Source organism: Triticum dicoccoides, chromosome 6B, assembly GCF_002162155.2.
Source record: "Triticum dicoccoides isolate Atlit2015 ecotype Zavitan chromosome 6B, WEW_v2.0, whole genome shotgun sequence".
Taxonomy (NCBI): Eukaryota; Viridiplantae; Streptophyta; class Magnoliopsida; order Poales; family Poaceae; genus Triticum; species Triticum dicoccoides.
In genome coordinates, this window is record NC_041391.1 from 648,210,574 (window position 1) to 648,221,576 (window position 11,003).

At 47.8% G+C, this 11,003-nt stretch overlaps 1 protein-coding gene across 1 annotated transcript; it reads right to left on the bottom strand.

Moving 5' to 3' along the window:
* Positions 1 to 9,993: 9,993 nt before the first annotated feature.
* Positions 9,994 to 10,473, bottom strand: LOC119326711. The gene has a single exon (XM_037600333.1). It carries the CDS (start codon positions 10,471 to 10,473, stop codon positions 9,994 to 9,996), a length of 480 nt encoding a protein of 159 aa, XP_037456230.1.
* Between the last annotated feature and the right edge of the window lie 530 nt (positions 10,474 to 11,003).

An 11,003-nucleotide genomic window follows, 5' to 3' on the forward strand; every position in this document is an offset into this window, starting at 1 on the left:
AGGGGAAGGGGATCTAGGGCGAGGGAGAGGGCGAGGGAGAGGGAAGGCGAGGAGAGGGCGAGGGAGGGAGAGGGCGAGGGCGAGGGCGAGGGGGAGGGTCAGGGCAGCGGCGGCGGCGGCGGTGGATCGAGAAGGAGAGGGAACTGGCGAGGGGGAGAGGGAAAGGGGGGATCGGGCGAAGGGGGAGAGGGAAGGGGGATCGGGCACAATACTAATGGCGCACCTCACCGTGGTGCGCCATTAGCATGTCCATACTAATGGCGCACCTCACCGTGGTGCGCCATTAGTATTTTTTTTTATTTCAACTCGAGCCAACAAGTTATGTACCACCAGAACTGATCCACATCAAGTCCCCTCTACTAGCTCGACTGGTCAGCAGCCAGTTCTCACACCAGGAGGTCCTGGGTTCGACTCCCAGGCTCCACAAATTTTTTTTAGCATCTAAAAAGCTGTTTCATACATATTTGTGTTTAAATATGTTCAAAATTGTTTAAATAATAACAGTAATATTTTTTTATAAGACAGTAGCATTTAAAAAGCTGTTTGATACTTATTTTTTTATAAGACGGTGCGCGGGGTGCGGGGGGTCGGCGGCGGCGGTTGAGTAGGGGAATCGAGGGTGCAGGGGGTCGACGGCGGCGGCCGGTGGACTGGGGGGGTGCTCGGCGGCGAGGGGGACCGGATCTGGCGAGGTGGGATAGCGATCGAGATGGAGGGGGCCGGGATCGAGATCGAGTGTCCATGAAATTTAAAAATATTCATGATAGTTCAAAAAGTACCCATGAAATACAATCGAGAAATGAAGGCTACGATTTAAATACAATCGATCTTAGCTAGCTATCTGTTCACAATCTTCTTGCCCTTCTTTTTCGCATATGGAGTTCTTCTGTGGAATGGACGTCCTTTAGGTAGGGTGGTCCTGCTTCTTCTTGTGGTGTATGCTGCTACTTCATCATCGTCGTCATGTTCGATCCTCGGGTCGCCGTACTTGTTGAAGTCTTGCTCATTGGCTACTCCATCCATTCCGATGATCTTCCTTTTGCCTCTCCTCACGACAACACGACTGGGCTTTGGCGGGTCGGTAATGAAGAAGCATTGGTCCACTTGGGAAGCCAGTACCCATGGCTCATTTTTCGCGGTGACGTTTGCGCCCGCGGTCTTGGATTTGGCTTCGGGTATAACCATGGTGGTGAAATACCGGTCTTCTTTTATGACGTTCTTGGCCCATCTAACACGGAACATCGGGACCTTCTCTCCAGCGTAGCTCAGCTCCCAGATCTCCTCGATCCTTCCGTAGTATCTGTCCTTGTCGTTACCGGTGTAGGATTCCATCGTTACCCCGGAGTTCTGATAACCATCGCTCTTCATGTCCTTGGCCTCGGTGTAGAATGTGTAGCCGTTGATATCGTACGCCTCATAGGTCATCAGGTTGTGCTCGGCGCCCTGTGACAAGGCGAATATGAGTTGTTCTTCCGCGGAAGAATCCTCATGTAAAGGGTACGACAGAAGCTTCTGCTTGAACCAACGCGTGAAACATGAGTTGTGCTCTTTGAGTATATCTCCGTCCGTCCTCTGTTGGCCTCGGTCATTGTACGTCTTCTTAATAAAGGTTTTGTGCTCTACCACCCAAGGATCGACCACGTCTATGTGTTGTAGCGCGACTAGGTTTTCTCTTTCAAAGTCGGTGAGTCGACCCTCGAAGTCGACATGCATTTCGCGGCGACCCTCATGGTGACCCCATCCAGCGAGCCTGCCGAGGTGCCTGTTGACAGGCAAACCAACGGGGTTCTCGATGCCTAATAATTCATGCAGTAGGAGATGCACTCTTCGGTCAGAAAGCCCCTGGCTATGCTTCCTTCTGGACGTGACATGTTGCGAACGTATCCTTTGATGACACCATTCATCCTTTCGAACGGCATCATGCTGTGCAGGAACGTCGGCCCGAGTTGGATGATATCCTCCACTATATGGACCAGCAGATGCACCATAACGTCGAAGAATGCGGGCGGGAAGTACATCTCAAGCTCGCATAGTATCACCACGATCTCTTCCTGTAGCCTTCTGAGTTGCCTCACGCCAATCGACTTCCGAGAGATGACGTCGAAGAAGTTGCATAGGCCAAATAGTGTTTCACGGACGTGCGCGTCCATGATCCCACGGATTGCAACTGGAAGTATCTGCGTCATCAGCACGTGACAGTCGTGAGACTTCATCCCGTTGAACTTCTGTGTCACTGGGTCTAGGTATCTGCTTATCTTCCCCGCGTAACCGTAAGGAAGTTTTACTCCTAGGAGGCAGGTGAAAAACTGCTCGATCTCCTCCTGACTTAGAGTGAAGCACGCGGGAGGGTAGTCATTTCCGGTCTTCTTGGCCTTTTTTCCTTTGCGACGACTTTCTGTGTCCTGCTTCGCCTCATCATCATCATCATCATCATCATCATCATCATCATCATCATCATCATCATCATCATCATCATCATATATAGCGTGAAGCTCCTGCCTGATGCCCATTGATTTCAAGTCTGCCCTTGCTTTCGGCCCATCTTTGGTCCTCTCTGGCATGTTGAGCAGGGTACCAAGCAGACTCTCGCACACGTTCTTCGTGATATGCATGACATCAAGGCTGTGAGGCACACGGTGGATGTTCCAGTACGGCAAGTCCCAGAAAACAGACCTCGTTTTCCATACCTTCAGCAGCGGCTCTGGCGCCTTTCGCTTCTTTCCCGGCTCTGGCGCCTTTTGCTTCTTTCCCGGCAGTGGGCAGTCTTTCCAATTTTTCAACAGCTTGTCTATTTCCTCGCCGCTCCTCGTACACGGGCGTTTTCGGGGTTCGGTTTCACCATCGAACAGATCCTTGCGTTTCCTCCACGGGTCATCATCGCGAAGCCACCTTCGATGTCCCATGAACACGGTTTTCGAAGACCCGGGATCTCTATCTAGCTGGCGATACGTTGTGTCATCCATGCACCTTACGCATCCAGAAAATCCATGGACTACCTGCCCCGCAAGATATCCGTAACCGAGATAGTCGTGCACCGTCATGAGCAGTGCGGCTCTCATAGGGAAATATTCTTTCTCTGCAGCGTCCCACGTATTGGCTGGCGTTTTCCACAGCGTGTCAAGCTCCTCTTTCAGCAGCCCCAGATACAGATTGATGTCGTTCCCTGGTTGTTTCGGCCCTTCAATTAGCATACTCATGTGAATGTACTTCCTCTTCATGCACAACCAGGGGGGAAGTTTGTACATCCACACAAACACAGGCCAGGTGCTATGTGTGCTTCTCTGGCTGCCAAACGGATTGACTCCATCGGTGCTCGCGCCCAGCACGATGTTCCTTGGATCGTTCCCAAATTCTGGGTATTCGAAGTTCAATGCTTGCCACTGGCTCGCATCCTTAGGGTGACTCAGCATCTTGTCTTTTTTATCTATCTCCGGATCATTTGCGTCATCTTCTCGCTTCTTCTCCTCCCTATCCGCGTGCCAACGCAGGAGCTTTGCTACCTTAGGATCCGCGAAATACCGCTGCAGACGAGGAGTGATCGGAAAGTACCACACCACTTTTCGAGGAGCTTTCTTCCTCTTCTTGTATCGAGTGACACCGCACACCGGACATATTGTAGACTCCGCGTGCTCGTCCCGATAAATGATGCAATTGTTCATGCACACATGGTATTTCACGTGCGGTAAATCCAGAGGACACACGATTTTCTTCGCCTCCTCCAAACTGGTCGGGCACTTGTTCCCCTTGGGAAGACGTTCGTGCCAGAATGACATGTTCTCGTCGAAGCATGCGTCGGTCATTTTGTGTTTTACCTTCATCTCTAGAGCCATGAGCGTTACTTTCAGGAGGGTATCCTCGGGCCTGCATCCTTCATACAACGGAGTAACCGCGTCTAACTCAAGTTGATCCATCTTGGCTTTCTCTCGGGCGGCAGCTCTTGCATTATCCGTCTGCTTGAGAAGCAGCTCTTGAATATGAGGGTCCTGCACCCAGCCCATCGATGGTCCAACGTCGTCTGCTCCGCCGGCATCATCATCATGTCCTGCATCTTCTACATGATGACTGTGTACAGTATCACCGTCGTGATCATCTCCTGGGGATTCTTCGTCTTCTCGCCCCCCCGAGCCGCGGTGGTTGTCTTGCTGCCCTTCCTCATTTCTTGCCCGGCCCCCATGGACGACTTCGTAGTCATCTTCATCACCTTGCCACCGATAGCCATCCATGAAACCACGCAAGAGCAGGTGGTCCCGCACCTGCCCAGAATCCGGGTCCGCAATAAGGCTATTCAGCTTGCATCTTCGACACGGACATCTTATCTCTGTCTCGTTCTTTTGAAGCATCTCGGCCTTCGCGGACCTCAAAAACCTATTCACGATGCCTTCGGTCATCGTGCGGACCATGGTCGCCTGCGGGGTAGAGCAAAACGATATTTTAGAACCAAGAAAAAATTTGGCATGACTTTCCCTAAAAATAGGACCAAAAAGAATGCTTAATGCCAAAATTCTCGCCGAAATGGAAATGAATCAACATTCCGGCAAAATATTGGCAACTATCGCATTTCAAATACCGGTACACCTCCAAACACAAACACATATGCAACACCACAAACATATGCAACACCACGAACATACATAGATCTAGCTAGGCCATAAAAAGTGCATGTGCACATTGTTGTAGGGAGAACAACATAAATATAGCTTCCCCCCTTACTTACCTAGCAAAACAAGGTAACTTAACCACTTAATTTGAATGAATCTATGGTGGAAATGAGGTGAAAAAGAGGAGGCACCCAAGACAAGGAGGAGGCGGTGGAGAGAATGAAGTGGGGAGAAAGTGAGTGTGGGAGGAGAGGCTGTCCAAAATATCTTGTTGCTGCCCACTTACTAATGGTGCACCAGCAACAAATGCGCCATTAGTAATCCAGGTTACTAATGGCGCACCCCCTGGCGGCGCACGAACATACATTACTAGTTGTAACTAGTAATGGCGCACCACCAGGGGATGTGCCATTAGTATGTTTGGACAGGCGCACTAGTTCAAAAAAAAAATTGGTACTAATGGCGCACCGTGGTGAGGGTGCGCCATTAGTAGTTTCAACACTAATGGCGCATCAGAAGGTGGTGCGCCATTAGTATATACTAATGGCGCACCACTTGTCTGGTGCGCCATTAGTGTCATTTCCATCTATAGCCCTTTTCCTAGTAGTGAATAAGCTAAAAGGATGTCCCATATACCATCAACATGTCAACAAAGAAACTTTAGCTAATTCTGATCTTGAGATCCTGGATAATCCTTCTGACGTAGTCGAAGACAAACGTCCTGCCCCAATCACTATCATTCCCACGGACCAATGTCAATTACTTGCTGACCTCTGCAGGTACATCATGTCGATCGATGATGCCGGGTGTTTGGAGTAAGTATCATGTATCAATATTTAATGTGCGGATGTATATTATTGTTCTTCTTACCATCCAAATTACAGGAAGGTATGGGTCCGGAGCTGCACACCCGATCCAAAGAGCTTAAGTCTTAAGAAACTTCAGTGCATACTTAAGATGGAGCAGCCTATGGACAATGATTGCTTCAACACCGCCGTGCGTATGCTGGCATGTGATGAGGGGGTATTATTCACAGACCCTCCTATACACTACATGGATCTACGATTTTATGTAAGTTATCGAAACTCTTCATTCTATGTGCCATTAGTATCAACATGTTTTAACAATATTCTTTTTTTACTTAGTCCATGATGCTAGAGTCAACACGAGGTCAGAAGTTTTGTGAGAAGGAAACTATCCAGATGTTGGCAACATTATTTGATAGCTGGCCTGGGATGGAGAACGACATCTCATCTTGCAATAAGGTAAATAAAATATTTTGTCCATCGTTATCATGGTTTGTTGTTGTTTCTAATAACTCAACTTGTAGATTTATCTTCCCTATGCATCCATCGGCTGATACATCTTGTACGTCATCGACAAAGAGGCACGTCGTCTATATATTATGGATCCCATTCAAACATCACAATCGTTAGAGGATAAAAACTTGAGGCAATCACTGAAATTAAAAAGTTTTGCAAGGGATTTCAAAGAAGCACTTGAAATAAAGATGCCTGGTTGGAATTATGATATATCTAAATGGCAACGTTTATTTCCGTTCGGTGTTCCAACGAGTGTAGACGGGTAATGAATTCATAACAAGAATATTTACTTTTGTTATCACTATAATTTTTATATTATTAATTTAAATTTTTGCAAGAATGTGTATGGCTATTTTATTTTCATTTTATGCTTTGGTGGAACGGTAAAGAATTGGTCAAGCCGATTTGCGCGGTGAGTATTGTGCGTTACATGTTTTAAGACCTTCGGCGTGAATTTGTCATACTAACTACATGTGTTGTTTCTGCAGGATGGGTATGAATTAAGGAAGCAATTTTTATTATACTTGCTAAAACATCGTGGGAATGAAGCTAGAGGATTCCTAATATTGTTAAGGAATTTCTTAAGCGCATCATCTAGATATTAATAGTTTTGTAATAGATGTTCAGTTGGAACATCACTCAGGTTGTTACATGGACATGTCGTTAATTTTTCTTTTATGTTATCCAATTACATTGTAATAATGGACTTCAGTTATTAAATATTGTTTGTACGTGTGAAATTTAACATGTAACTCTGGTAAAATATTTTAAGAGCCCGTGGCAACGCACGAGCACTCTACTAGTATAAACTACAAATCCAATACGTACTTGCAAGTTCAGCACGAAAGAAAGTCATTAGTATAACAAACTGACCTTGCGTATTCTTTTGTTTACATACCAATTGTAGTATATTTAAGGACATCAAAAGTACGTTCTCTTTGTTCCAGCGGTGCTCGATTTTCTTCCAGCGCCATTGGAGTTTGCTCAAGGATGACATTGTTCCAGCGGTGCTCGATTTTCTCAATGGGGGAGTATTACCTACGGGCATGAATGATACCTCTATTACTTTGATCCCCAAGGTACGATTCCCTCAGCATATTTCCCAATATCGACCCATCTCTTTGTGTTTGGTTTTGTACAAGATCGCTGCCAAGGCCATTGCTAATCGTATGCGGGAGTGTATGGACGATATTGTCGGTGTTGAACAGAGCGCATTCGTCCTTAGTCGTCTTATTACTGACAATGTACTTATCGCACATGAGAGTGTGCATGCCATGAGAAGGAGGAAGAAGGGGGGGAACGCAACATGTGTCATCAAGCTGGACATGATGAAAGCGTACGACGGGTTGAATTGCACTATTTGCAAGCGATCATGATGAAGCTTGGATTCTGTGTGGAGTTTGTTCGCCTAGTCATGAAGTGCGTCACTTCGGTCAGATTTGCAATTCGTGTGAATGGTGAACTCCTTCCATTCTTTACCCCCTCAAGGGGTCTTCGACAAGGCTACCCAGCATCACCGTACCTCTTTCTGCTCTGTGCAGAAGGATTGACATCGCCCTTGAATTATTTCGGTGGGGCGAGAGTAGACAAAGGAATCCGAGTAAGCTATAGATCTCCTTGGATCAATCACCCCCTCTTTGCGGATGACAGCCTTATTTTTATGCAAGCAAAGGTGGAGAGTGCTCAACGGCTCAATGAAATCTTGGGAATCTATGAGAGGGGCTCTGGACAGGCAGTGAACAAAGACAAGAGTTCAATCTACTTCAGCCCAAACACTTCTGCTCCAGACAAGTTGCTGCTGAAACAGGTTTTGAACATCTCCGTCGAAGCGTTCAGCGAGCAGTATCTTGGTCTACCTACAGCTGTGGGTAGGATTACAAGCGGTACTTTTGACCACATTGGGGAGAGAATCCTTAGCAAACTCCAAGGTGGGTCGGAAAGAATGATCTCTTGTGCTGGCAGGGAAGTCCGTATAAAATGTGTTGCCCAAGCCATTCCCACATTCAGCATGAGTTGTTTCAAGTTAACGAAGAAGGTATGCAAGGGACTAGTTTCTTGCATGGCCAAGTATCGGTGGAGCAGCTCCCTGGATCGAAACTCTATGCATTGGAAGGCCTGGGAAGCGTTGGCAACACCGAAGGAGAAGGGCGGCATGGGTTTTAGGGATCTTGAGCTGTTTAATTTAGCTCTCCTTGGCAAACACGGATGGAGACTGTTGACAAACCCTCAATCCCTATGTGCCCGCGTACTCAAAGGTAGATATTTTCCCTCATGTGATTTCATGCAAGCTACGGTTCCACTTTTTCATCTGCAATGTGGCGGGCTATCATTGCCAGGAGGGATGCTCTGCAAGTCGGACTCATCAAGCGTGTTGGTGATGGTGCAACAATTTCAATTTGGGATGACAAGTGGATCCCGGGCACTATCTCCATGGCTCCGACAGTAAGAAGTGGAAATACACAGTTGAACTCTGTTTCAGATTTAATTGACAATGCAAATTGGTCATGGAAATCAGATGTTATTCGTCAAACCTTCATCACCCCCGACGCGGATGCTATTCTGAATATTCCTTTGAGGAGAGGAGGGGGTGAGGATGTGTTTGCATGGGCTCTCGAAAGATCGGGCTGTTATTCTGTAAAATCAGCGTATCGCGCTCTAATGACTCATAACGAGCAACAAGCTCTAGAGGAAGGGACGATCACCGAAACCTCATCGACAGACAAGCAGTTATGGTCCCGGCTATGGAAGCTCAAGGTTTTGCCAGTGTTCTGGTGGCGGGTTTTGCACGGGATTCTTCCGGTTGAAGCAACTCTCCAACACCGGCATATCGCTACCGTTGGCACGTGCAAACTCTGTCTTCACACACAGGAAGATATGAAGCATGCATTACTGGATTGCACACATGCCCGGCGCTTCTGGAATGTTGCACCGGAATGGCTCGAGATCAAGCAACCGGATTTGCACCTGCTCACCTGGTCGAGGGATATCATATGTGATCCCATGTTCTCTGATTCTGAAAGAGCAAAACTGGTAACGGTCATGTGGGCGATCTGGACCTCGAGGAACAATGCTACACATGATAAGCGAGACCTTGATCCTATCTAGTCCATGAAGAAGACCCAAGAGGCTCTAGCGGTGCTCGAGCTACCCCGTGAACACACTCGGATCCTTCCGGGCCATGGCTGGCGACCACCGGACTTGGGCTGGATTAAGATTAACACAGATGGGAGTATTGCGATGGAGGCTAGAAGGGGTGGAGCAGGTGGGGTCGCGATAACCCTCTCATCTTTCCTAGCAGCCTGGTGCAAACCTTACCCGGGAATCACTGATCCTCTTATAGCCGAAGCTCTTGCCCTCCGTGATGGTGTTATCTTTGCTCATCTCAGAGGCTATGAAGAAGTGGTTTTCGAATCTGATAATTTGGAGATTTTGAATCTCTGGAACTCGCGTCACAACGACTGTGTAGTGGTGGCGCCTATCTTGTCCGAGATTAGGGAGCATGTTCCTTCTTTTAAGTCCTTTGTATTTCAGCATGTAGGTCGATCGGCCAATGTCTCTTCCCATCTTTGTGCCAAGCAAGCTACTCTAGATGTCACAGAATGTTGGCTTGATTCTTCGCCAAGTCTTCTTGTAACCAGCCTCTCAGCAGACTTTGCTGGTGCTGTTAGTGTTGAATAAAGAGCTCCCTATTTCCCCCGCAAAAAAAGTACGTTCTCAATTTTCAATTGGAATCTCAATACAAAAAGCTCCCAATTGACAGAAACTCGCCTGAGGATGGAATCCTAAGGTCCTAGATTTTGGCCCAACTCTCCGGTCAGTCTTATTTTGAGAAACACTTTAGAACAGCAAAGGTATCTTATGGTTGAAGAGGGTTTGGCCAAACTCCATGATAAACTTTTACTAAAATGATTCTCTCAAAGTAGAAAGGTATCTGATGCCCAAAGCCCAGCTCATATAGGTTGCAAAAGTTACACCAAGTAGAGAGCAAACGTATTTCTTTGGCTGCTGTCAAGGTTGATCAATCACATGCCAAATTAAACAGGCAGCCACACGTACGTATACATACATATGCACTAGCGAGAGTACTCCCTACAATAAGTACTGGTATGATTGAGACATGACCTACTACGGTTGTGTCTCCAGTTGACATAGAGTACAAGATACTCATCAAGGTTGTAGGGTCTGGCAGCATGAGTTAAACCCAGTGTTACAACGAAGACGAACTTGTGCTCGGGTTCGGTCCTCCCATGGTTCTTGTTGTTGATATGATAGATGCCGAACCCACAAGTTTGCTGATGATAGCAGCTCAGGTATATCGACCTGGCAGTAATGGAGGGGAATATCTCAGTAGAGATGTGCAAGCAGTGCGTCCGGCCAAGAAACACCGCATGCCGGCCAAGGCTACTGATGGGGACCAGCCTCCGGCAGGCGATGTCCACCTTCAACACCTCAATTCGGCCAGTGATGCCGCCCACTGTGAATATCTCCTTCTGATTGTAAGCCTCGACGCCGCCGAAGCGCTCCATGCCTCTCCAGTACCGCACCATCAGCATCCTCCCGCCGGTGCCACGGACTAGGAACCAGATTATGTGATTTTCCCAAATGTAGTCTTTCTTGGCATGGCAGCGCTGGTTAACCACCCTCACCAGCCGAGGTATCGGCTGCAGCTCAAGAAGGTAGAACGAACCCTCTGGTGAGCTGATGTAGCAGCGTCCTCCCAGGGACAGTAATGAGGAGAATAGCACCTTGCGACGGTCGCCGTAAAAGGGGTGGGAGACAAGGCCTGGGCTGACCAGCATCCAGTGTGCATCGCCAGGTTTGGCGAAGATGATGGTGGCTACACCGGCTCTCACACAGAGCATCAGTGGCGGACCTAGCTGACTGGGCCAGGGTGGGCCAGCAGTGTTAGTTTGTACTGTACATGTACATTTTTTTTTTTATCCTTGCTCCTATGGTATAAATGGTATTCGGAAATCTCAGGGTGGGCCATGGCCCACCCTGGCCACCCTCTACCTCCGGCACTGCAGAGCATGAGCGTGGGCGGTGAGGTGGAGTCATCAAAACCTATGCCATTGATCATGTG

Excerpts from the sequence above, each read along its gene's own strand:
- LOC119326711 (XM_037600333.1), bottom strand. The coding sequence starts at position 10,473 with ATGCTGATGGTGCGGTACTGGAGAGGCATGGAGCGCTTCGGCGGCGTC.